Source organism: Enhydra lutris, unplaced genomic scaffold (assembly GCF_002288905.1).
Source record: "Enhydra lutris kenyoni isolate GAN:26980312 unplaced genomic scaffold, ASM228890v2 scaffoldscaffold71, whole genome shotgun sequence".
NCBI classification, from domain to species: domain Eukaryota; kingdom Metazoa; phylum Chordata; class Mammalia; order Carnivora; family Mustelidae; genus Enhydra; species Enhydra lutris.
Window position 1 is genome coordinate 4,916,094 of NW_019154155.1, and position 26,884 is coordinate 4,942,977.

Genomic DNA, 26,884 nt, shown 5'->3' on the forward strand with positions numbered 1-26,884 from the left:
TAGTTATCATGCTGTTTTCTTTTGCTCATGCTCATGGTCTATCCAGATCTTCTCATTGCTGTGGTAGAGCACAAATGAAATTCTCCTTGATACTTTCCCACCTCATCTGAACTAATTTATCTTTGTCCTTCAGAGCTGCAGGCATTGCATCAGTCAGTTAAGCGTCTGCCTTCAGCCCAGGTCACAATTCCAGGGTCCTGGGATCAAGCCCCACATCAGGCTCCCTGCTCAGCCTGGGGGGAGGTCTGCTTCTCCCTCTCCCTCTGCCTGCCGCTCCCCCTGCTTGTGCCCTTTCTCTCTCTGTGTCAGATAAATAAATAGTCTTATTAAAAAACACCTTGAGATCACATTTGAAATAATATTTCACTATTCTAAAGCTCTCTTTTTGGATTGATTTAAGATTTTGTTTACTGCTGAAGTCCATCTTGAGTATTTTAGCCCTCATTTTTCTCTTGCTTGAACAGAGACAGTTATAGAATAGTATTATGCAAAGTAACAGATAGGATTCTTCTGCCTTTGTTGTTATTGTTAGAAGAATCTTTCATGGATATTATCCTAAAGAGGTCCAGGCTACAGGGTCTATTTTTGTTCTTGGTTATAATTACTTGAAATTATTATATCATTTTTTATAGGAATCAACAGTGAAAGAACCTGAAATTACCACAACCCTTCAGATATATTTCTTTGGAAAAAGAGGAGAAAGAAAACTTCATTATAGGGAATTTCGAAGGTAAATGCAAATTTCTGAAGGAAATGGCACCTAAGCTGAGTCTTGACATGTGAGCAGAAATTACCCAGGCAGAAATGTGTGGACGAGAAAGCATCTGAGGAAAAGACAACAACATGAGAAAAGACCTAGAGGCATGAAAATGTCTGGTTTGTAAAGGGAATTATAAGCAGTTAAGTCTAGAGTAATAGACGTAAGGTGGTATGATAAAGTTAAGAACAGAGGCTGGAAAAGTGTGTACTTGCCTGCAGAAGATTTCATACTCCAAAAGATCAAGCTTGAGTTAACAGTGGGAGGTGCTGAAGAATGATGCATGAAGGATACCTGGTCAGATGTGCCTGACATTTTGGCAGCAGAATAAAGGATAGATTTTATGAGAAAGAAGCCCATTCAGATATTCCAAATAAGAAATGATGAGAGCCTTGAACTGGTTTAGTGGCAATAAGGATTTTGAAATAGAGTTTTTAAGACGTATTTAGGAGATGAAATTGTAGGGCTTAGTGATTAAGGAATGATGAGGTAGACTGTGTGAAGACCCAAGTTTCTGAATTATGTCCAATCACAGTGTGTACCCCATAGCTAAACTCCAGTAAGTCATTTTAACCTCTCTAGAACAGTTTTTCTCCACAAAATTTTTTAAAATGTCTCTTCTTATATACTTGAAAAATATTACTGTCTTAACTTAACTTACTTACTTACTTAACTAACTAACTTACTTAACTTAACTTACTGTCTTTAAGTTTTAAAATAAATACCATGATTTAGAACCAAGCAAAGCCATTATCATCAACTATACTTGTTCATACTAATACACTACTCCCCCTTCATTTTAGGATTCCCTAACCTAGTTAATGTTTACAGTTGTGCTAACTTTAATTTTCTTTAAAGGGATAATTTTATTTAAAATTCTTACTTTAAAAAAGTTTTTACTAGCATTTCTGTAAATAATGGACTCAGTGAAATTTGTCATGCCATCATGCAGTTTAAAAAGATCCAATTAACAAATGCTTTAAATGCGTTTTTTTAAGAACTTGTCTCTTGGACAGAGCAAAGTTCTCCTAAAGTTAAAATTATTATTATACTAGCTAGAATGGATAATCATAAAATGTCTTTAAAATTTTGCATGTCATAAAGTAACAGAAAATAGCCTCTGTGTATGTATAACGTTTCTAAAAAGTTTTCACCAACATACTGACCATATTAATGATTAAAATTCCACAAAAATTTTTGTGGTCTTTGTTATTTGGAGCTTTGAGTCTGGTTTTTATGGGAGTGTAATATGTCCTCTTCCTTATAAAAGAGATGTTTGTCCTTGGTCTCAGCCACCTTCTTACAACTTCTCTAATAAGGGAAATTATTTTAGGAGATACAGCTTATTAGTATCAAGAAAAGGCAAGGAAGGTGACACAAAATTACAGCTTTTGTGGTAGCTACTTACAGTATTTGCCTACAGCTATTAGCTTCTCATTTAGAGAAACAGTATTTTGAAAAACACGTATTTGTGATTTAGACAGACCTGGATTCAAATGCAGAACTTCACAGTTTATTAAGTGGGATTTGATGAACAAGCGGTTAACCTGAGTCTCCAGTGCAGTCCATTTCTTCATTTCTGAGATGACTGTGCCCAATACTACTTAATAAGTTTACATATGTACATATATATGTTAATTTATTATGTGATTATATATAATTAAGGTGTTGATTAATGCATAATTTTAATATGTTGATTTGTATATAACTTCTTTTTCTAAACAAGAGCCCAACTGTAAATTGGCACTTGTAAGAGAATATAAATAAGTGGCTTATCAGAAGCAGGTAAGAAGGAAGAAGAGAAGAAAAGCTATGGCAGTATCATAAAATGGAGTCAGTAAATAGGCTAGTACACAAAGTACAAATCACGAGATTCTATGTGCTTGCTGAGAAGAAACCACAAATTTGACTCTGGACTTTCTGACAGACAATACAAAAAAGCATACATGATCAGTTACACAATTCACTACATCCCTAAGTTAGCACGGATTCCACGTAAGGGGGGAGAGCGGGCATTATTCCTCATAGGGCCAGAAAGAAAGTTTCCCATGGGTTCCTATAAAAAAGACACTGTGTAATAAAAGGACTTACATTCTTAATGTTACAGTAAGACCAGCAACAAACTTCAAATTTCACAGGCTGCTTTTTTATAGCATCTATCAGCAGAGAACAACTAAAATCACAGTTTTAAGCATGAAGGCATACTTCACTTCAGCTTCTAAAATTCCGCTTCTTTTTCTTTAAAACCACTTAATGCTTTAATAGGCAAGTACAAGTACTAACAAATACCAAAAATCTAGAAGTTGGTACCAATATAAAAGGGAAAAAGCACTGGACTTGGGATAGGAATAGGTATAATTCCTAGTTACACTGTTTAGCATTTATATAGCTGTATGATCTTGGGCAAATCATGTACCTTTTTTATTCTTCGTAAAAATTAATTTTTTCTAAGATTTTATTTATTTGACAGAGCACAAGCAAAGGGAGCAAGAGAGAGAGAAGCAGGCTCTCCGCTGAGCAAGGAGCTCAGTGCAAGCTCCATCCCAGGACTCTGGGATCATGACCTAAGCCAAGGGCAACCACTTAACTAATTGAGCCACCCAGGTGCCCTGTAAAAATTTATAAAATGATACTTGTCCTGCCCATTTTAGGGAGTTATAAGTAAATATAAAAGTAAATTTAAAAATTATAAATTATAACAATTTTGCAGTCTAATAAAGGAAAAGAGCAGATCTCTAATTCATGCATATTTCTCCCTTCTTAATCTTTATTCTGTTCTTTCTACTCTTATTTATGTTAATATTCTGTCCCCCCACATAAGAAGTCTGAGGTTGATCTGAGATAACATATTAAAGTACACACAATGTGTAACACATAGTAGGCACTCAGAATATGTGCCCAACTCTTTTTACTTAAATTATTTTGAGTTTCTGGGAGCTTTGTTTCCCAGCTCCCAGATCTCTCTCCTTAGGGAATTCTTTTTCTCTGGCTTTTTTCTCTGTTTGCATTTCCCCAGCTCTCTTGGTCAAGACACTTCTTCAGCTTAGAGTTTCCTCGGTCTCTTTTCCTGAAGGCTCTTTAATCCAACTTCTAAAGAAAGAAATGAGAACTAAAATAAAATTATAGCATGTTCCTCTTTTTCCGCAAGGACTGACTGCTTTAAAATTCAGAGAGAAGGATTTTTTTCATTTAGAAGAGAAAACTACACACCACTTGTATTTTTCATCACAAGTGGCAAAGTTGTTTCCACCTTCATTACCAATTTTGTATTTGAAAATTCAGTAGTAATTGAGAAGTTATATCAGTTTTATGAAGGTTCCTTAGCCTTATAAAGTCTTCTGGAAATATACTAGTAATGTAATTAAACCAACAAATACAAAGTTACAAAGCAACTATTTTTTATGTCAAATAAAAAAAGGAAAGACTGTAAGGGGAAAAAAGCATTTATTTGGGATCTTGGGAATCACAGTTCAGAGGACAGAAATTAAGGCAGCAATCCAGGTTGTGCTTTAAAGACCTAGAGGAGCTTGGGATTTTTAAAGGCAAGGAGGAATTTTAGGCACATTACATAAGTTGTTTTTTTATGATTGGTACTGGCAGGGTTTTAGTGACACTTTTCTGTACGTGATCGGTTGCTAAGATTAGTGCTAGGCAAAAAGTCCATTTGAGTCCATTCTTGCATACAGCAGATGTTCATCCAGGATGTTTGCAGTTTGGCAACAATCCAAGTTTAGCTTTTTTCTGAGGATTGAGACAGGAAATATGCATAGGCCCTACTTCTTCATTGTCCTCCCGACTCCATTTTAAGTGACTCTTTTAGCAAAACATTCCATTTTGTTGTTTTTTTATCAATAGGAAAAGGTATTGATGTCAAATTTAACCAATCAATATTCCAGATTTTGTTTCATGAATAATAATAATTTCTTAAATTATAAATTTAAATTCTTCATACAAAAGAACTTAGAAGTTTCTGGGACAGAAACATTCCAAAGTAACTTTACACTAAGGAAAAAGCCATTATTTAAAAATCTGTTTGGAGGCACCTGGGTGGCTCAGTGGGTTAAAGCCTCTGCCTTCGACTCAGGTCATGATGATCCCAGGGTCTTGGGATCGAGCCCTGAGTCGGGCTCTCTGCTCTGCGGGGAGTCTGCTTCCTCCTCTCTCGCTCTGCCTGCCTCTCTGCCTACTTGTGATCTCTGTATGTCAAATAAATAAGTAAAAATCTTTTTTAAAAAATAAATAAATAAATAAATAAAAATCTGTTTTACAGTCCAATAAAACAAATAATTTTAAATCTCTGGGTCAAATTTTACTTTACAAAATATTGATGTTTTTATCTAAGTCTTTGGTCCAAAATTCTGATTATGGACTGACAATATACAGAATATCTGGTACTAGATAGGTCCATTATGTCATACTGCCAATACACAGTGAATTTAAGTTAGAAAAAAATTCTCAGAATTTTTTTAAGTTTATTGTCATTCCACAGAATAATTTAACTGACATAATGTAGATAGACTACTGCTCTGTTCAGATACTTCATGTTTTTAATTTCTCAGGAAATGAACCCATATTTGCATAATATTGGAAAGAATTATCAAGCCAGTGTTAGTGTGAACCCAATGATTACTAATAGGTAATATGTCTGAACGCAAGAGAAGACATGGCAGATTCAGAAACTAGAAGTTCATTGTGACTTAACCAGCAATGTGAGAGATGAAGGTGGGAGGGTCAACACGAGCACAGTTGTAAAGGCTTTTGTGCCATGCCAAGAACAAGAGTGACGTGAAGGCCTTGAAGCAGGGGAGTAGGGTGATCATCAGATCCAGCAGATTGGCTAAGGAAATCAAACAAAAGGCAAGGAGATCTGGTAGAGACTGTTGTATTAATAGAGAAGAAAGGATAATAATTAGACCAACGTGGTGGCAGCGGGAAACAGAAGGAAAGTGGAGGAATCCGAGGGATTACTTCAGAAAAGGGACTTAATAGTATTGGTGACTGGATGAAGAGTAAATGAGGAGAAATCTAAGCTATTGCCTGATTTCTGAGTGGAGCCAATGACACATGTGATACCTATTCACTGAACTAGAGAACACAAGAATAAGTTTAAGAAAAAAAAATTATGAATGTAGGGTGGATGTGGTCAGTGGGAGCAAAAGGCAGACTGCAGTGGGTTGAGAAGTGAGTGAGGGGTGAGTGGAGAAAGAAACACAGGTAATTCTTTGAAGGAGACTAATTAGAGCAAAGGAAGAGAGGGGGCAGTAGCGGGAAGGGAATGTAAGAAAGGTTTCCCCCCACATGTTTACGTGATTTGAAGAAGGAAAGACAATGCAGGAGTGAATGGAGTCACCAGAGGAGCAAGGCCCCAGAGAAGGAAGAAATAGAGGAATATAGGTGGAATTAAGTGCACAGGTAGCCCTCAAGAGGAAAAGGGACTCCTCCTTTCACTAGGACAGAAAAGAGATTGGAGGTGGAAAGAATGGGAATGCCTACTGTTACATTCCTAGAGTGATAGCAAGAAAATGAGAGAATTTCCTAAGCAGTGACCTCTAATTTCTCTGAGAAGCTGGGGCAAGTCATCTGCGGAGGACAAATAGAAAGCCAGTGGGATAGATTTGTAGAGAATGTAAACAAATTGAAATAGCCACCATGTGAAATAAAAAAGAGAGCTCCCTGGCCTCGCAGCAGGGTGTTGGCAGGGTTGAGGATCCAGTTACAGGTGTAGACCATTAATTTCTGCTGTTGTCACTGTAGCAATTGTATGATTTTCTTCAGGCCGCCCTTGAAGAAGTCCTTCAACAGCCCCAGGGAGCTGAAGCAATAGTAGCTAATTCTTGGCTTGAGTGAGGATGAAAAGGAAGGGTGGTCACCTGCATCCTGCATCCTCAATGCCATCACTACATGCCTGATACTTATCTGAGTATTTCATATATATTATTTCACCTATCCTTAGTCTTCCCTTTTTACAGCTGAAATTTGATGAGATTAATAAGGGACTTGGTCCAGAGTTAAATATCTTAGAAATTCAGACCCAGGTTTCTCTTAAAAGATTTAAATGGTCACAAAGTTTCTGAAAGAATTAGTCCCACAGTTCCCTGGTAGGTGGTTAGGTACAGTGGATGCGCTTTCAGGGAACTAGCACTAGACCAGGTGACCAGAGGGATAGAAGACACATTAGGTAGATACTACCACATGTCAATAGAAACTTACCAGTTAATGAGAGAGTATCTGGATAGATTTGTGATTTGTTTGGGTTATTGATTTTTGTGTCAGTTTGGTTGGTTTTTTACAATTCGTCAAAAGACTGAAATAGCTCTTAGCCATTTAAATAAAAACTAAAGTATAATTTAAGCTCTGTCTGCTGGAATTTCAGTGTTTACTCATTGTTATGAAATCAAGAGGTCATTTAATTGTGAAAAACCCATTTCTTTCCAGGATATATATATCTCAGGGGGAAAAAAATGCTCCTCAGGTAGCTATTGGTAGCCCTTACTGATTCTCCTTCACTACCTCTATGTTTTTCGAGTCTCTCTTTTCCTTTTTTCTTTCCTTTCTCTTTAGGGTCTTTTCTTCTACATTTCTTTTCCTACTGTGTATGTTTCCCCTGTTGGCTTTCAGAGCCACACATTTTGGGAGCTTTTGTCTGCAGTGTGGGTGCCAGAGGTTGGGGTGCCTGATGTAGAGTAGGACCGTTACTCCTCAGGGATACCCGGCTTATTTGTGAGATCCCTCCTTACTGGTTCTCCTGGGGTGGGGTTTTTACAGAGACTACAGTGTGGTCCTTTTATCCTTTGTTGTGGGGAGCTCATCCGCTAGTTTTCAAATCTTTTTCGCTGAGAATTGATTGGTATGTAACTGGAGACAGTGTGTGTATGTGCCATGTTCCTAAGGTACTATAATTCTAAAATTCCAATTAGTTGAAGATGTTCTAAATTCATGAGGAGTTTTTATAAATTCAAAGATGTCTATAAGCTATGGTGTGCTAATAAATATGTTTAACAATCTGCTCTCAGGAAGAACAGCCTGATTTGTTGCATTTGCCAATGAGTAATGTAAATACTCTACCAAGCCAATTTCAAGCTGCTGTACCTGAAATAGAGGTGGGAAAACATGTGCGCAATGGATTCTCAGAGCTGCAGAAGCCAGTTCCAGCACCCTGTGACCTAAAAAAAATTAAAAAAAAAAAAAGATAAGGAAAAGCAGATTTTTTTTCCCATTGTTCCCAATTAATCCACTAATTTATAAACTATTTAATTTGTTCAGGATGTATCTGGTGGCTCTATTTACAACAAATTCTTCAACTGATATATTTATGTCCAGTAATCATGTTCCAGGATTTTCAAGTCATAAAGAGATCTATAATTTTAGAGTTAGGAAAGATGGTTTTCCAAAAATATACTTGTGTTCTTCAGAAGTAGTATAATTAGTAAGATGAAAGTAGCTTAAACCAGACCATGTATAGTTTAACAGCAGTTAAATTTATAATATTTCAACTTCAGGGCCTGAAGAAAAAGAAAAAGGAAAGGAATGAGTTAGTAATATGTTTATATCGTATTTTCTACTTTCCTAAATTTACTGTACATTCATTTGCAAGTAAAGCATTTTTTTAACAATACTATGAAGTTGAATTTTCTCAGTACACAGTATAATAAAACTCAGTAATACTAACAAAGGACAAGGCATATCAGTAAAAGGTTTCATCGATCTATCAGCCCAAATTGGAAATGCTTCTTATTTTAGGTAAACCTCTGCCTTGACTCAGAAAGACACATGGCATTGATGAATCTGTGTACCTAGTACATTCAGAAGATGTTGTAGGGAACAGAGTGTTACCTATCACACAGATAGAAGCCTAAAATCAAACTCCCCCTTCATGCTTTTAAGATTTATGAGATAAATGTAGAGCTGAAAGCAAGTAGTTTTGAACAGTGGCAGTTTTTCTCCCATTGAACTGCCATAGACCAATTTTTCACCCCATGTATATAATTCCATTGAATTTTGACATGACAGATTTTTAACATGTAGAGAGGTGAATAAAGCTATCTGCAACATGTTAAAACACAGGGAGATAATAAGACTTTTCATATGATTTAGGTTATAAATAAATCATATGCAGCATATCTGAGTTCTTGTTCAAAGGAGGTTTTTTTTTAATCTGATGTCCTTTATCAGGGCGTTTTCTCAGCGAGCTGTTGGTGACAGTTTGATCAGAGTGACGTGTTTTTATTTTTAAAAGAATGCTGAGTCATTTATTCATATGTTATTATCCAAATGATTATAAATATTTTTAGGTAAATCTAAGCTTTTGATGCAAAGTCGTTGACTACATTAATCAACTTTGGTATCTGAAAAATATTAGGAGCTGTTAATTATAATTAACATTCTAAAAATAGTAGCACAACTGAATGTTAAGTTTCTCTGATTATGGGTAATTTTTCTGTGTTGGGAAAAAAAATGTTATAGATGCATCAAAGCAACATTTTACATCATTTTGTAAGTCTTTATCAGAATGTAGGTTGCCAAGTATAATTTGCATAAACAAATTGAGTATAGGGAGTGACAGATTGAGGCAAGTATTGGACTTAATCAGCTTCCCTGCATCCTCCACTCCCCTACCCCTTGCACAGCACTAATACTTTGTTTGACTCAACATTTCAAGAGACCAGCCAATCCAGTAGGTAGTGCTGAAGGTGCTTTGCAGTTATATTTACAATATTAAGGTTACATTCTACTAGCTCCTTCATCAATTTTGTATTTTAACATTTAGATTTATGGAGAATTTACAAACGGAGGTCCAAGAAATGGAATTCATTCAGTTTTCTAAAGGTTTGAGTTTCATGAGAAAAGAAGACTTTGCAGAGTGGCTGCTTTTTTTCACTAACACTGAAAATAAAGACATCTATTGGAAAAATGTAAGAGAGAAGTTGACAGCAGGAGAGGTTGGTATACCTTTTTATTATGCTTCTGGTAAAGATGAAATGATGTTAGAAATATTTTATGTAATTAAATAAAGTAACTTTCAAAGTAAAAACCATGTTACGCTCTATTATTTAAGTATAAAGTCAAGGTGAGAAATGTTTTATATACTATTTTCATATCAATGAACTATTGCCTAAGATAAAATCAGTATAGCAAGTATGAGAGTTTTGCACTTCCAGTAAAGTCAGGAATAAGACAAGAATGTTCACTGTCACCACTATTACTTTTATTGTTCTTGAAATCTTAGCCAGTGCAAATTAATAGAATAAAAGAGTATAAACATTTGAAAGGAGTCACAGTTGTCTTTGTTTGCATAGATGTGATGATATACCTAGAAAACCCAAGAGATCAAATTGAAAAGCCATTAGAAACAATAAAAATTCAAGAAAGTACCTGTTATAATCCTAATGTATTAGCAGTAACTGTCCTATGTACAAATTGCAAGTTAGAAAATGTAAATGCATTAGTGTGTGTGTGTACATATATATATATATATCTGAAGAAATGATTGCCAAACTACTAATAATGACTAGTATACTGTTGTGAGATTTTTTTGTGTGATTTTTTTACTTTATGTGTTAGTTTTAGTTCATTGTTCAATACATGTTTTTGGAGTGAACGTGTATTTTTGTGTAATTTTTTAAAGCTATTTCTATAGTGAAGAAAAAGATAACAAAATATAATGAAGATTCCATTCATAATTATGATAGAAACACGTAACAATTAGAAATAAATTAACAACAAATATATGAAAAAGACTTTAAAGTCTTGTTGGATATAAAAGAAAACTTATCTAATTAGAGTGACGTCTCCTATTATTGAATGGGAAGTTTTAGTATTATGAATATAGCAGTTCTCTCTTAGGTTCATCTATAAATGTAATGGTTATTCTAGTCAGAACAGACTAGATTTGTTGCAGTTACAAATTTACCCTGAAACCCCCATGGCTAACACAAGAAAGATTTCTTTCTCAATCATGCTACATTTCCATTGTGGGCTGATAGGAGGCTCTGCATACAGTTGCTCAGGGACCCAGACTTTCCAAGCTCTGCCATCTTGGAGCTTTACCATCTGGAAAAAACATCATCTGCAGAGGCTGTGTCAGGAAAATTAAGGAGTGAGTACATTCCAGCAATTAAATGTTTTGGCCTAGAAATGTCACACTTGGCTATTGGCCAGACTAATCACATGACCGCCACATAACTACACAGAGCAAAAAGGTCTAATCTTTCATATGTGCAGGAATCAAAAGAGAGCCGGATATTGGGGTTCCAATAAAAATGCCATTGGATTCTCACAAGTGACCTAGACAAACCATGAAAGTTTATACAAGAAGAATGCTGAGGGGACAAGAGCTATATGGGAAATCTCTGTACCTTCCTTCAGTTTTGCTGTGAACCTGAAACTGCTTCAAAAAAATTAAGTCTTTAGGGGAGCCTGGATGGCTCAGTCTTTAAGCATCTGCCTTGGGCTCAGGTCACAATCCCAAGGTCCTGGGGTCGAGCCCCGCATCGGGCTCCCTGCTCAGCGGGAAACCTGCTTCTCCCTCTCCCACTCCCCCTGTTTGTATTCCCTCTCTTGCTGTGTCTCCCTCTGTCAAATAAATAAATAAAAGCTTTTTAAAAAAAAATTAAGTCTTCAAAAAAAGAATCCTGAGATATTAATATGTATTATCAAACATTGATAATTAAAACAGCCTGTTAGGGACGCCTGGGTGGCTCAGTTGGTTGGGCAGCTGCCTTCGGCTCAGGTCATGATCCCAGCGTCCTGGGATCGAGTCCCACATCGGGCTCCTTGCTCGTCAGGGAGCCTGCTTCTCCCTCTGCCTCTGCCTGCCATTCTGTCTGCCTGTGCTCACTCTCTCTCCCTCTCTCTCTCTGACAAATAAATAAATAAAATCTTTTAAAAAATAAAAAATAAAAAATAAATAAATAAAACAGCCTGTTACTGACAATGAATTTGCCTGACCTATCAACTGGACGGAATATAAAGTCCAAAAATAGACTCAAATATGCATGGAAATTTAGTATATGTAAATTCATGCTGCAAATTAGTTGAGTAAACAAGGAATAATAAGTTAATAGTTAATAAGTTAATAATAGGTTAATTCACTGGTCATCTGAGGGAGAAAATGAAGGTAAACCTCTTCCTTACTCATTACTCTAAAATTCCAGATGGATCTAAGAATTAAATGTTAGAGAGAAAAATGGGGTACCTGGGTGGCTCAGTTGGTTAGGCGTCTGCCTTCTGCTCAGGTCATGATCTCAGGGTCCTGGGATTGAGCCCCACATCAGGCTCCCTGTTCAGCAGGAGTCTGCTTGTCCCTCTTTCTCTTCCTCTCCCCACTTGCTCATGCTCTCTCTCTCTCTCTCTCTCAAAAATAAATAAAATCTTAGAAAAAAGAGAAAAATGAAACAATGTGTTTAGAAGAAAACTGGGAAGCAGTCATCTTAGAGTGGGATATACATATCTTTCTAGGCAAAACTCAGAAGGCTTTCAAGGAAAATTGGTGAAATTGCTACCTAAAAGTTAAAATTCTACTGCTTTCCCTCATTCCTCCCCCGCAAAGTTATAATCCAAGTGAAAAGAAAAAATAGTAACAAAATGGTGAGAGGAGGAATATTTGCATTACATGTAATAGGCCCATTTCTTTATAATGAGATCTTAAAAATCAAGAACTTTGAAGGCACCTGAGTGGCTCAGTCATTTAAGTGTCTGACTCTTGATTTTGGCTCAGGTCATGATCTCTTGGTCATGAGATATCCCCACATTGGGCTCTGCACTGGGTGAACCTGCTTGGAGTTTTCTCTCTCCCTCTCCCTTTGCTCCTTCCCCCTCAAAAATCTGTTTTAAAATCAAGAACTTTGAAGGGTCTTACAAAAAAAAAAAAAGAAAAGAACTTTAAAGGGTCTCACATTTTGCCCTATTTAATATATAATAGGATCCTAAAAATCATCATGTTAATAACTTAAAGTATCTGAGGTTTTATCTATTTGGAAATTAGCCTGTGCCATTTCATGGATGCTGACAAAAGACACATGCTTGGGTCATAGAGAAAAAAACTTTATTATTCATAGCATAGCAATAGCTGAGCATCATGTTTATGTCTTCCTCCTCATCTCCCAAGTCCTACAGAGACCACGTTGGGGGGCCCTGTTGGATGCTGCCCATGCACATAGCCAAGAAAGCTCATCTTCAGGAATCTGAATCTTTTATAATGGGCAGTGAGCAAAACTGTCCTCTGCTTCCAAACGAGACATTGTCAATATTCAAGGCTGTTCACTAGACAAACGTCCTTGGAAAGATAGTCTGGAATAAAAAGGTGGTTGGAGCCTCTCTTTAAAAGATGTGCAGAAACATGAGAGACCCATGGAGACTTGTCTCCCAGCAATAAGTCACATAACAGCTCATTAAAAATCTGGGCAAAGGACATAAAAAAGACACAAGAAGAGAAATCCACGAATGACTAGTAAGACCATAAAACTGAAAAGTGTTTCACATCATTCACAATTCAAGACATACAGATTCAAACATTGATGGCATACCATTTTTCACTTATCGGTGAAAGAAAAATCAGAAAGATTGCACCCAGTGACGGCTTTGAGATTATGATGCAGAGAAACAGCCACTCTTATTTGTGTTAGTAAGATCTATTGTTAAAAGTATAAAGTAAGTGGGGTGGGGATTGCCTGGGTGGCTCAGTTGGTTAAGTGTCTGAGTCTAGATTTCAGTTCAGGTCATGATCTCAGGGTCCTGGGATCAAGCCCTGCTTCAGTCTCTGCACTCAGTGGGGAGTCTGCTTGAGGATTCTTTCCTTCTCTGTCTCTGTCCCCACTCTCTCTCTCAAATAAATAAATAAATCTTTTTTTTTTTAAGTATAAAACAAGGTATAGAAATAGGCAAAGAGGATGCTTCTGTTGTGTAAAACGGGTGTGTGTGTGTGTGTGTGTGTGTGTTCTTTTATATGAGTAGAATATTTCTGGAAGGGCACACAAAGAATTGGTAACAGTGCTTCGCCTGTGGGGAAGGGAACTGAAGGTCAAAGGAAGAAAGAAAACTTTATTTTTTATCTATAATATTGTTAATTTTTTTTTTTTACCATGTGTATATGTTACGTCTTCAAAAACTTACTTAAAATTTTAAAAGTAAAAATTCCTCAGTGAAACCTGAATAAGACCACAGATAAACAGAGGACATGATCCTGAAGGTCCTTACAAAGAGAAATGTTTTCAGGCAGGGAAGAATTTATTTTCAAATTAAGAATTTTCATACTTTGTTTACTTTTTCAACAGAAAAACTAGTTTTTCTAACTTATTTTTTGTTTTGTTTTTATGTGCATAGATTTTAAAGTCAGATGAATCAAGGTTCAAATCCCAGTGTTCCATTTAGTAGACGTTGAACAAATTACTTAATTCCTGAAAGGTTACTTACCTAAGGCTCAGAGAGGGTAAGACCATGCACATAGTAAATGGCAGAACTGAAGTTTCAACATTGGTTCCTCTAACTCCAAAACCCAGTGCTCTTACTCAGTGCTGTGTCCATTGATAAAGCAGAAAAGGAAGGAGGCGGACCACTTAACAGAATGTATTAGTTTCCTTAGGCTGCTATAACAAAATACTACAGCCTGGATGGTTTAAACAACAAATTTATTTTCTCACATTCTGGAGCCTGGAAGTCCAAGATCAGGTGCTGGCAAGTTGGTTTTGGGTGAAGTCTCTCCTCCCACTTTGCAGACCACTGCCTTCTCACTGTGTCCTCACATGGCCTATCCTCTGTGCTTATACCCAGAGTGAGAAAGCTCTGGTGTCTCTTCCTCATTTTATTGGGACACTAGTCCTTATCAGATTAGGGTTCTATCCTTATGACTTCATTTAACCTTCATTGCCTCCCTAACAACCCTGTCTCCAAATACAATCATGTTGGGTGTTAGGGTTCAACCTATGAGTTTTGAGAAGACAGAATCCAGTCTGTACCACAGGGTCACTCCAGGTCTTGCCCTGCTCCAGGAGACCTTTCACCCACTGTGCAGTCTACACAACCATTCACTGTGTGCCCATTCTCTTCAATAGACTTTCTTAGAAAGCTATAAAAGTTCATAAGCGTTATTATAGAAACAGGACTTAGGCTTATATGCTAAGATTATTTAATGTATTTACAAAATTGTAATTAAAATTCACTTTTGTTATTTTATTAGAGTATTAGTTTGGATGAGTTCAAATCATTTTGTCATTTTACAACTCACTTGGAAGACTTTGCTATTGCTATGCAGATGTTCAGTTTAGCTCATCGTCCTGTCAGATTGGGTAAGTTACGTGACTTAATTTAATTTTTATCATCTATAAACAGTATCAGTCTCTTCTTCAACTAGAACATACCAATCAGGGAGCCATTTATCAATAAAAGAGTTGATTTGTCTTTTAATTCATTGTGGTTACTCTAGACTTACAACATTGACTCTCACATTTAACTATTACTTTATTTGCTTTTACTTTCCTTATTTTCCCCTAAGAAGGAAAAGGGAATATTTAAGTACCTTCTTTAAAACATCAATTAAGGGGCACCTCGGTGGCTCAGTCAGTTAAGTGTCTGTCTTCAACTCAGGTCATGATTCCAGGGTCCTGGGGATGGAGCCCTGAGTTGGACTCCCTGCACAGTGGAGAGCCTGCTTCTCCCTCTCTCATTCTCTGCCACTCTGCCTACTTGTGCTCACTCTCTCTCTGTCAAATAAATAAATAAAATCTTTAAAAATAAATAATAAAATTTTTAAAATTAAAATAGCCTTCTCTTTCAGTTACTTTCATGACATTTCTCAACCAAATTTGTTATTTCAGTATGTTCTTACTGAGTATTTTTGGTTTTGTTTTACTTCCCATTAATGAATAATTTTAGGGTTTTGTTTTGTTTTGTTTTTTGCTTCTCAAATAATAAAATTTGGATTAATTCCACTTAGACTATTTCACATGTTTGATGAGTTCTTTTATGTTTGCTTTCAGCGGAGTTTAAGAGGGCCGTGAAAGTAGCAACAGGACAGGAGCTCTCCAACAATATTTTGGACACCGTCTTCAAGATCTTTGATGTGGATGGTGATGAATGTCTTAGTCATGGAGAGTTTCTCGGGGTTTTAAAAAACAGGATGCATCGAGGTTTATGGGTAAAAATTTTGAGTTTTTAAATAATTACATGTTTACATGTAATTAAATGAATGGTATTTCGCCTAGAATTTAGACGAACCTATAGTCTTAAATGGAGGTTTTATCATTTATAAAGAGATTATAAGCTATGAACACAACACTGAGATATCTCCTACAGATGGGATCCAGTATTTTTCTTTGCCTTCTTTTTTTTTTTTTTTTTTTTTTTTTAATTTGAGTCTAATCAGAAACCACTATTCAGAAATCGTGGGCTAGAATTTTGCTTTGGGCTCTGTAGTTGAACACACCTAAATTCGAATCCCAACTCTGTCACTTATGAACTGCCTAATCTTGCAAAGCCACTTAATTTTTCAGAGCCTCACATTCCTCATCTGTGTAGAATGAGGAAACTAACAGAATTTACCAGAAAAAAATTTTTGTGAGAATTAAGTATAAAATACTTAGTATAGTGCCTGAGACACTTGAAGTAAATGTTAGCCACTCAAATTCATATATTGGTCTGTGGGACAAATAAAGCTCAAAATTTTGTTTAAAGCAGTCTGCAGATTGAAAACAACAGTGGAAAGAGAACTATGTGATAAGTAGGTCGTTAGGCCAGAAGAAAGGAAAATGAGGGAGAGAATATGGTAGGTTCATAAACAAATCTGTTTATTTACAACTCAAAACACCTTTGTTTTCCTCTCACAAACATTTGTGGAAAAATGAGCAAATATAATTTCTGTTAGCAAACATGTTTTATAAGCTTTGTAGTCATACAGTACCTCATAGTTAATGATCATACCCCTGGAAATTAAACCAGCCTTTGCAGTTAACAGTTTAATATACTAAGGAACCCCTTTGCCATTTCTCAAGAGACATTAAATAGAAGACCTGTAAATTGATCAGAAAAAAATAAATTTTTTCTGATTTTTTTATATTTATATATATATATGTGTGTGTGTATATATATATATATATATGTATATATATATATATATAAAATAATCTAAAGTAAACTTTTGCTTCCATTTGACAGATTTCCTGTAATGCTATGCTCTTGTGGTGACCAGGATACAAATGTTTTCTAACCTTTACTTTCTTGTTTAACTGAGAGAAATAATACCCATACAGAACTTTTTAATTCACAGAGCACTTAGGTGAATTATATTATTTCTTCTTAAGGGTTTGTATCAAATATATTGTTTCATTTTAACTTCAGCAAGGTTAAATCAAAGTTTTAGGCTTTTAATTTTTATTCCACATAGCTAAATGAAGTTCACCATAAAAAGGGAAACATAAAATATTATTAAGTATTATGAAATGATTACATTTTAAACCAATATGTGAAAGAAGATCACCCAAAGTCTTCATTATCTTCTTAAGGAGGAAGCTCCAATCGGGTATGTTTAGTCAGCCTCCATTCCCTAGTTCCCCCGAGGATATTCCTACATCACATTCACTTTTTTGTCTTTTGTCCTGTTGTACTTTTGTCCTGTCCTGTCCTGTTGTTGCACTTATTTTTTACAACATAATCCACCTCAAGTACTTTTTGGAGGCATGCGGGAAATAATAACAGAGCTCATGTGAAATCATGTTTAACACTGAAGAGAATGATCTCTACTTTTACTTCTGGTTAACAGGTACCACAACAACAAAGTGTACAAGAATACTGGAAATGTGTAAAAAGAGAGAGCATTAAAGGAGTAAAAGAAGTCTGGAAACAAGCTGGACGAAATCTCTTTTAGAAAAAGATAATCTGGGAATCCTATTGCGCCAGATGTCAGAATTGGGAATTTGTCTAAAATACTAGAATTTGTCTTCTTGATTTTCTTTGTAATATAAAGATGCCTTGTATTTCTGAATCAATAGTTTCTTAATAAAATTTTGTTAAAGAACTTAGTGAAAGTAGATACTGGATTCTGTCAGAAGGCCTAGAATTGAAGCAATGCTTTGTACTTTGATAAGACGGAAAACCTAATTATTCACTGATTTCTTAGACACAGTAGTACAACGTGCTCTTTGGAAGGGTGTCAACTTAGTACTTACAGAAAAAAATACTTGGTACATAAGGTCAATATCAAGTCCAGGAGTCCTGATGTTCCCAGTAGGGCAAATTAAATTAAAAATTTCTCGGGTTTTCTTATCTGTGTTCTCATATCTCATAAGCTTCTTGTGTATTTTATTACAGTTAGCTGTATATTAGTTGTCTTTTAAATGTGTAAATGTCAATATCTTATGTAGAAATAAAATATTTACTCAGATACAAAAATTACATGTGTTTTTTAAAGCTTTTTTTTATAATTGTAAATTCTCTCATTAGTATTGACAACCTTGACCACCTCATTGGTGTATGTTCTTAAAAACCAGTGTAACTGGTGGGGTGCCTGACTGGCTCAGTTGGTGGAGCATGCAACTCTTGATCTTGGGGTTGTGGGTTTGAGCCCCACAGTAGGTGTAGAGATTACTTAAAAATAAAATTTAAAAAAAAAAGTAGTGGGCCACCTGGGTAGCTCAGTTGGTCGAATATCCGACTGTTGATCTCAGCTCAGGTCTTGCTCTCGGGGCCATAAGTTCAAGGCCCATGTTGGGCTCCACACTGAGCTTGGAGCCTACTTAAAAAAATAAATAAAGGCAAACAAATAAACTACTGTGATTGGGGAATCTTGATCGCAAGATCTGGGTCTCATGGGATATATTGGGTGGTAGGTAAATGTTTAAAATGGCACTAAAAATTAATTGGCATTAAATATAAAATGCTGTTAATAAAATGGCACTTTTAACACAGTAAGTGAAAATTATTTTTTAAAAATATGCTTCTCGGGCACGTGGGTGGCTCAGTGGGTTAAGCCTCTGCTTTCGGCTCAGGTCATGATCTCAGGGTCCTCGGATCGAGTCCCGCATCGGGCTCTCTGCTCAGCAGGGAGCCTGCTTCCTTCTCTCTCTCTGCCTGCCTCTCTGCCTACTTGTGATCTCTGTCAAATAAATAAATAAAACCTTTTTTAAAATAAATAAAAATAAAAATATGCTACTCAAACAAGAATATTGCAAATATTTAAAACACATTCCATTTCTTATTAAATGGCTGATTCTGAGACTGGAGCAGGAAAAGTACAAGATGAGCCTGAAAGTAAAGAAGTACTCAAAAAAAATGAGGACTTATCAAAAGGACAAGAGCCAACTTCAAGGGGCTCTCTCTGGCCAAATCTGGTACAATTTGAGTATCAAAGTAATTAATGCCACTAATGGGTCATAACCTATTGAATAAATTAACAATCAGGGAGCTTAACACTGGTAATTAACTAATTGATTAATGGGACAAGAGAAACCGCTCCCTGACAGCTGCTACATGGAAGACTCTTGTACAATTAATGCTGAAGAACGACAAGTGGTAAAAGCTTTTGTCCAATTATTATAAAAAAATTAATTTTGCTGCTGATTAGGAAACAAACTTGTTCTCATTATTCTAGAAATAACTAATTTTTGTATTTCTTTACTGTAAAACCAAACCACGAGAAAAGATAAGTAGTGTAAACAGAGGATTTGCATCCTCAGTCAATAGCCATAAAAATTCTATCTGACTCTCTCCTACCTGACTGCCCAGCTGTCCTTATGGGTAAAGATTAGGGGTATAAAAGTCAAAACCTAGAATAGTTTCTAGTGTTTTCACGGTGTCAATTTTTCCAGCTTCTGCCTGGCACTGGCTCCCTCTGCCCACTTTGCACAGCATCCCATGAATACTGTGCTCCAGCCCTGTAAGACTTCTGGCCCTTCCCCACATACACCCATGCTTTTCATTTCCATGTTTCCCTACCTCCAAGCCTTTACACACACCAGCTTCTCCTGATGGCAATGCTTTTCACTCTCCTGTCGTTGTGGCAAAGCTTTAGAAATCCACTTTCTGATTACATATCAAATATGTCTCTGCTAAACTGTTAAGTCAGGATTAGGAACAGTGCCTTAGTCATCTATATATTTTATATAAAATTTTATGTAATTTTATGTTTATATGTTATATATGATTTATATTTTATATATACATTAAAATATAAAATTTATGTAATTTATAAAATTTAATAACTTATATAAAATATATGTTAAAGACAATATATACAAAATTTTAAGATTTTAAATCTACCTGGCTTATAGAAGTCATCCAACAAATATCTTTATAAAGGAAGGAAAAGGAGAAAGGGACAGAGAAGGAGAAAGGCAAGGAGTGGGAAAGAAATAGTGAGGGAAGGGTGGCTTTTAACGTCAGTCAATAAGTATGCAAACAAGAACCTTCTAGGTTGCCAAACAAAATGGTGAATTAAAATAAATGGTCACTGTTGTCATAGAACATATAGTCTAAAAGTAGAGACTGAAAATTAACCAGGAAACTTTATTTTAAGATTTTATTCATTTGTTGGGGTGCCTGGGTGGCTCAGTGGGTTGGGCCTCTGCCTTTGGCTCAGGTCATGATCTCAGGATCCTGGGATGGAACCCCACATCGGGCTCTCTGCTCAGTGGGGAGCCTGCTTCCCCCTCTCTCTCTGCCTGCCTCTCTGCCTACTTGTGATCTCTCTCTGTCAAATAAATAAAATCTTTTTTAAAAAGATTTTATTCAGTTGTTCATTTATTTGAGAGACCACGAGTAGGGGAAAGGAAAGAGGGAGAAGCAGACTCCCCACTGAGTAAGGAGCCTGACATGGGACTCCATCCCGGACTAGGATCACAACCTGAGCCCAAAGCAGAGTCATCCAGGTGCCTCTAACCAGAAAACTTTTTAAATATAACATTTTTAACAATAAAGCAGTGTTAGAGAACAGAGGAGTAGACTTTCTTAAAACGAGTTTTCGGGGATGGGATTGAGGAGACAGTTCAATTTTTCCAAGACAAAAGGAAATATTCTACAACTGAGAAAAGTCCAAAAAATGAATAATTCATTTTCATCATTATTGTATGATTGCTGCAAACAAGTTGATCCCATTTGAAAAGAACATGGATGAAATATTTGTATCAAATAAGCAAACTGGGTTTGCTAGTGTCTCCTCTCAGGACTGTGAAAAGAGTCACCGTGAAAGCAGCTGCTCTTCCTAATCTGAACTCAATCTTCAGTCCTTTCCTTTCCTGTGATTTTATTGAATAAATGATCATTGAGTCCGCTAATATTTTGGTGGTTACCTTGTATTCCTCTGCTTATCTCGAAGGCAGGAGGGTGGCAGTTGTCCTTTCCTGAGCCCTGCCTCCACCTCTTTTCTTCTTGTCCACTCCCTTAGGGATCTCATGCACACCTCTGGCTTCTGTTCCCTCCTCTGAATTCCTGGCCCCATCACCTTCTGGATGTCTCCATTTTGTTGGCTCAACCTGTCCAAAACTGACCTGATCATCTCCCCGTTCTTTTCCGAAACCTTGCTTCTTCATATGTGCTCCTTTTTTTCAGTGAGTGTCTCTCAATAGAGAGCCAAACCAGGAACAAAGCAGTTATCCTAGACTCTTACTTACTCCTTTATTCCTCCATATTGAATGAAACCCTCTCAATTCTACTTCCTCAAAATCTCCCAGACTTCTCCACCTTCCAGCCCCATTGCCACTGCCTTAGTTCAGGCCCTTAGATCACCACAACAGAATGCTGGTGCCCTCCAGGGCTGGCCCCCACTAACAGGACAGTGATTAAGCATCCACACTAGTGTTAGACCACTGGATTCAATCTCAACTCCATCACTTAACAACTCCCTAATCTTTGGCGAAGTATTTAAATTTTATGTGCCCATTTCCTCATCTAAAAAGTGGGAATGATTAGAATTCCAATGTAATAGTGTGTTAGGATTAAATGAGACATACATAAAATGCATGGGAGCAAATTGTGTTAAATTACTGTTGTTGACGTCTTTCAAATCTGCCTTCACTCCAAATTTTTCTTTTTTTTTAAGATTTATTTATTTTAGAAAGAGGGAGTGAATGAGCAGAGGGAACAGAGGGAGAAAGAAAGGGAGAGAGGGAACCTCCAGCAGACTCCACAGAGTGCAGAACTCATCGTGGGGCTCAATCCCATGATCCTTAGATCCTGAGTTGAGCCAAAATCAAGAGTCGGACACTTAACCAACTAAGCCATCCACGTGCCTCACACCAGATTAATTATTTTAAAACAAATCCGATCATGCCACCACTACTGACAATCCCATGATACTACAGTCACTGCAAAATAAAATTCAACTCCTACATGCTCTTGCCCCCCACCTACCTCTCACCTCATCTCCTGACCCTCCCCCATACACCTTACACCAAAATTACTTTCTAGCTCCCCAACTGTCCATATTCTCACTCTCCAAGTATTTGGACTTGCTAATGCTCTGGGAGAGGTTCCTACCTGACTAACTTCCTCAAGTACTTCTTCATTTGTGAAGTTTCCCATTTTTCTTCCTGCTTTTCCCTCAAACTCATTTAGGCATTCCCTCTCTCAGCTCCCTCAGTGTCTTTTTTCCACCTCTTTCAAACCTCACCAAGAATACTGGAATTATTCATCTGCCTCTCTCACTCAACTAATAGCTCATTAAGAACAAGGACCTATCATTCTTTTAACACCATCTCCCCAGCATCCATCAAAGAGTTGGTTGCTCAAAAAATATGTGGGAAATACAGAGTAAAAAAGGGAAAGGAGGGAGGCAGAAAGGGAGGAAGAAAAAATGAGACAAGTAATATCCCTATATGTGCATGAATTTTCCTGATATTTCAGCTTTTCTGTTACAGGACTGGGCAGGAAAAAGAAAAGAGCTCTCTCAGGAGCTGTCTTCTCAGAATTGTAAGACAGCTCTGCTTTGGACTCTGCCTTGAACGTAGAGGACAAGTGAGAGAATCTGGCCAGGGGCTCTGCTATGGTTGGAAGACAGAAACAAAGTTGAAGTGCCGTCCCGAAAGTTAGAAAGAAATAGGTTTACCCTCTGGGAGTTAAATCATATAAACAAAACATAATGTAGAGAGTGATGTCAAGGAATATAGCAGAGTAGGAAACTAAGAATCTATCCCTCCACATAAACAACTATTGAACTGACAGGAACTGTCTAAAGTTACTATTTTAGAACTCTGGAGCTTAGTAGAAGAGGTTCAGCACGTGGGAGAACTCAGTGAAGAGGCGGGTAAATTTTGGTGAATTTGAGCCTTTTGCAAGATTACAGTTTCCAGCCCAGTAGCAAGCAGCTGTGGACATAGCTTACATTCCAGGTGTTACTTACTAGACTGAGGGCGGGCAAAAAGAACATTGTACTGATAGCTGATGGCTGCTTTTGCTCACTGAAGGACCAGCACAGAAATCAGCCATGTTTGAACACCCACTTCCTACGAGTAGCTTCCCAGCTACAGGGGATTTAAAGAGACAAGACCTTTTTCTCCTTATATAAGGAAATCTTTGTCAGGTCAGTGGCTGGCCACAGAGAAAATTGAAAACTTCAGGAACCACAAAACAAGAAATACATGCTTTTTAAAAATAGTTTGGAAAAGCCAAGAGGATGGATCTACCCACAAAAAAGCAAAAACAAGCAATCCCAGAGGAATGGGAGAATTAGGTTTCTAGAGCTCCTACCGCATATACCTATAATGTTGAGTTCTCAACTAAAAACTATGGAATTTGCTTTGTATATTCCATACATATGGAATTACAAATTACAAATTACATTTGTAATTCCATATACAAAGCAACAGGCAAGTATGATTCATTCATAGGAAAAAAAGTATTTCACAGATACCATCCCTGAAACAGCTCAGATATTGGAATTAATAGTCAAAGACACTAAATTAACTGCCTTAAATATGTTCAATGAGCTAAAGACAACCATGGACAAGGACTAAAGGAAATCAGGAAAATGATGTCTGAACAAAATGAGAATGTCAATAAAGAAATTATGAAAAGTAATCAAAGAGATCACTAGAGGGATTCAGCAGCAGATGGATCTGAGTGACTAAAAAAGAAATGTTTGCTCACTAGTAACCAGAGAAATGCAAATTAAAACAAGATACCAATTTATACCTTATCAGATTGGCAAAAAATAGGAATCTGATAATACCCAGTGTTCGTGTGGACATGGAGCAACAGAATCCCTCCCTCAAGTGCTGCCAGTCAGAAACAATCTGACAGTCTTTAGTGAAATTAAGTAGATGTTCACCCCGTGACTCAGAAGTCTCCTTCTTGGACAGATGCCCTCAGAGAAATGAGCACAAATCTACAAGAGGGCATGTCCAAAGATGTTCATCCCAGCATTAACTGTAGTAGTGGGAAGTTGGAGGAACACAGTGTCCATCACGAAGAGATGCATAAGTAAAATGTGGTGAGTGCATGCTTAGGAATACTAGGTAGAACAGAGAGCTATAAACCAGAACAACATGGATATATCTGCAAAATATAATACTGAGCTTAAAACAGAAAAAAACAAATAAGATTGACAACAAATACAATTTACCCAAATTTAAAATACAAGAATGACAATATTGGCAGAGGGTGGATGTGGGAGAATGGCTGGGGAAAAGGAATAATGGGAAAACAAATTAATAAAAATCTTAAAAAATAAATAAAATGAGAGGCATTGCTTAGACCAATAATGATGGTGTGCCTCAAAATAAGATGTATGACTAACTCAACACTATGCACCTGAGGTCCAATATAAAACAAAAATATAGAATTGCCACCATGGATGCCTAGGTGGCTGAATCTGTGAAGCATCAGCCTTCTGCTCAGGTCATGATCCTATGGTGCTGGGATCGAGTCCTGCATTGGACTCCTTGCTCAGTGGGGAATCTGCTTCTCCTTCCGCCTGTCACTCCCCTTCTTGTGCTCTCTCTCTCTCTCCCTCTCTCCCAGTCTCTCTCTTTGACAAATAAGTAAATAAAATCTTAAAAAAAAAAAAAAGAAGAAGAATCATCACCTAAAGGATCTGAGGTAGGCAGCATCACCTAGTAAAATGGCTTCATATTATAATTTAATAGAATATATTAGTATACCCAAAGAAAATTTTCTCTCAGGGTTATATGCTGGACTTCTCTTTAGAAACCACAAAAGCAAGAAGAGAATGGGCTGAAAGACTTGTAAGAGTTGGAAAGAAAAAACCACCAATCTAGAATTCTGTATCTAGCAAAGACATCCTTTGAAGGTGAAGCTGACGAACAAAGATTCTCAAACAAAAATTGAGGGAATTTGTTGCCAGTGTACCAGCTTTGCATGAAATGTTAAAAGAAATCCTTCAGAAAGAAAGAAAATTATGGAGGTCAGAAACTTGGCTCTACATAGAGGGACAGCACTAGAGAAGGTATAAATGAAGTTTTTTTTTTCTTATTCTTCATTGATCTAACAGATCTAATTGTTTGCTCGAATAATAACAGCAACAATGTCTTGGGTGATTTGTGATCACCAGCTTGTGGATAAGTGAAATGAATGACAGCAATGCTGTAATCGCTGGACGTGAGAAAGGAATTGGCAACACCCTATTGTAACATCCTTGCAGGACCCAGCAGCAGTCTATGAAGTGTATAGTGTTCTTTGACATGGGGGACATGTATCAGTTGAATGTATATTGAAAACTATGGTAACCACCAAAAAAATAAATAACCCATTTAGGTAACTTTCAAAGGCTTCCCCTAACAGTAAAATATAAACTGCTACCATGGTCCCAAGGCTCTTCCTCCCCTTCCTTCTGAAATCTCTCAACTCTATTTCCCATTGCTCTCCTTCTTGCTCCACCATTGTGCCATTTTGTTTCTCCTGGAACTGCCCCTACCTTCCCAGGCTCACTCCTGCCTGAAGCTGTTTGCTCCTGCTCTTCACTTGCCCTATACTGTTCTGACTCTGGGTCTTCCATGGGACTCACTCTTCCATTTGCTGCTCTCTGCTCAAACCATTCTTTTCTTTCTTTTCTTTCTTTCTTTCTTTTTTTTTTCTTAGATTTCATTTATTTATTTGAGAGAGAGATAGCAATAGAGAACACAAGCAGGCAGTGTGGGAGAGAAGGATAAGTGGGCTCCCTGGCTGAGCAGGGAGTCCACCTAGGGGTTCTATCCCAGGACCACAGGATCATGACCTAAGCCAAAGGCAGATGCTTAACTGACTGAGCCACCCGGGTGCCCCTGCTCAAACTATTCTTATCAAAGAGACTCTCACAGACCAATGCCCATCCTCTTGTGATGTCCAATCACTCTCCATCTTCTTACTCTATTTTTTCTCTGTCTATCCTCTTAGAATTTCTGTTTCATTAGAGTAGGGAATTTTTTTTACTCACCATTTTTCTTAATTCTCATTTAACACTTAAAACAACACCTGGCACATAATTGATGCTCAACAAATATTTTTGAATCACTCAATAAATATTTCAGAAAGAGCTATGGACCAGCTATGAAAGCGTAGAAAAGACATTACAGAAATAAGCAACGTGGGATACCTGGGTAGCTCAGTCAGTTAAGAGTCTGCATTCAGCTCAGGTCATGATCCCAGGAATCTGGGCTGGAGCCTCATATCAGGCTCCCTGCTCAGTGGGGAGCCTGCTTCTCCCTCTCCCTCTGCCTGCAGCTCCCCCTCTGTGTCAAACAAAATCTTAAAAAAAAAAAAAAGGAATAAAGCAATGCAATGCAGAACTTTCCAGAGAGAAGGAGGCTGATCACTGAAGCATCCTTCTTCTGAGACAGATCGATCCCTATTAAAAGATGAGCACATCAAGCTACCAGAACCTATGGTTATCAAACCCTCTGATCACATAGTTAGTGCCCTCTGTTCTGATTTTATGCTCACCAAACAACCTTCTGACAATCTGGTTCCATCTTGTCTGCTTACAGGGATGAAAAACTCTGGTCAGCGGGTGCCTGGGTGGCCCAGTCGGTTAAGAATCTGCTTTCAGCTCAGGTCATGATCCCGAGGATGGGATGAGCCTGCATTGGGCTCCCTGCTCAGAAGGGTGCCTGCTTCTCCCTTTCCCTGCTTGTGTTCTCGCCTGCTATCTCTCTCTCAAATAAATAAATAAAATCTTAAAAAAAAAAGAAAGAAAGAAAAAAAGAAAGAAAG

At 37.2% G+C, this 26,884-nt stretch overlaps 1 protein-coding gene across 5 annotated transcripts in view; it reads left to right on the forward strand.

Moving 5' to 3' along the window:
* LOC111159887 (mitochondrial calcium uptake 2) overlaps positions 1–18,122 on the forward strand; it is a 155,933-nt gene extending 137,811 nt beyond the window's left edge. For all 5 annotated transcript variants that reach the window (XM_022522550.1, XM_022522547.1, XM_022522549.1 and 2 more), the window contains 5 exons: positions 633–730; positions 9,525–9,696; positions 14,931–15,039; positions 15,730–15,887; positions 17,508–18,122. In XM_022522550.1, the coding sequence (XP_022378258.1) occupies positions 633–730; positions 9,525–9,696; positions 14,931–15,039; positions 15,730–15,887; positions 17,508–17,612 (642 nt within the window). In that variant the 3' untranslated portion in view covers positions 17,613–18,122. The remainder of the gene's footprint in view (positions 1–632; positions 731–9,524; positions 9,697–14,930; positions 15,040–15,729; positions 15,888–17,507) is intronic.
* The last annotated feature ends 8,762 nt before the right edge of the window (positions 18,123–26,884 follow it).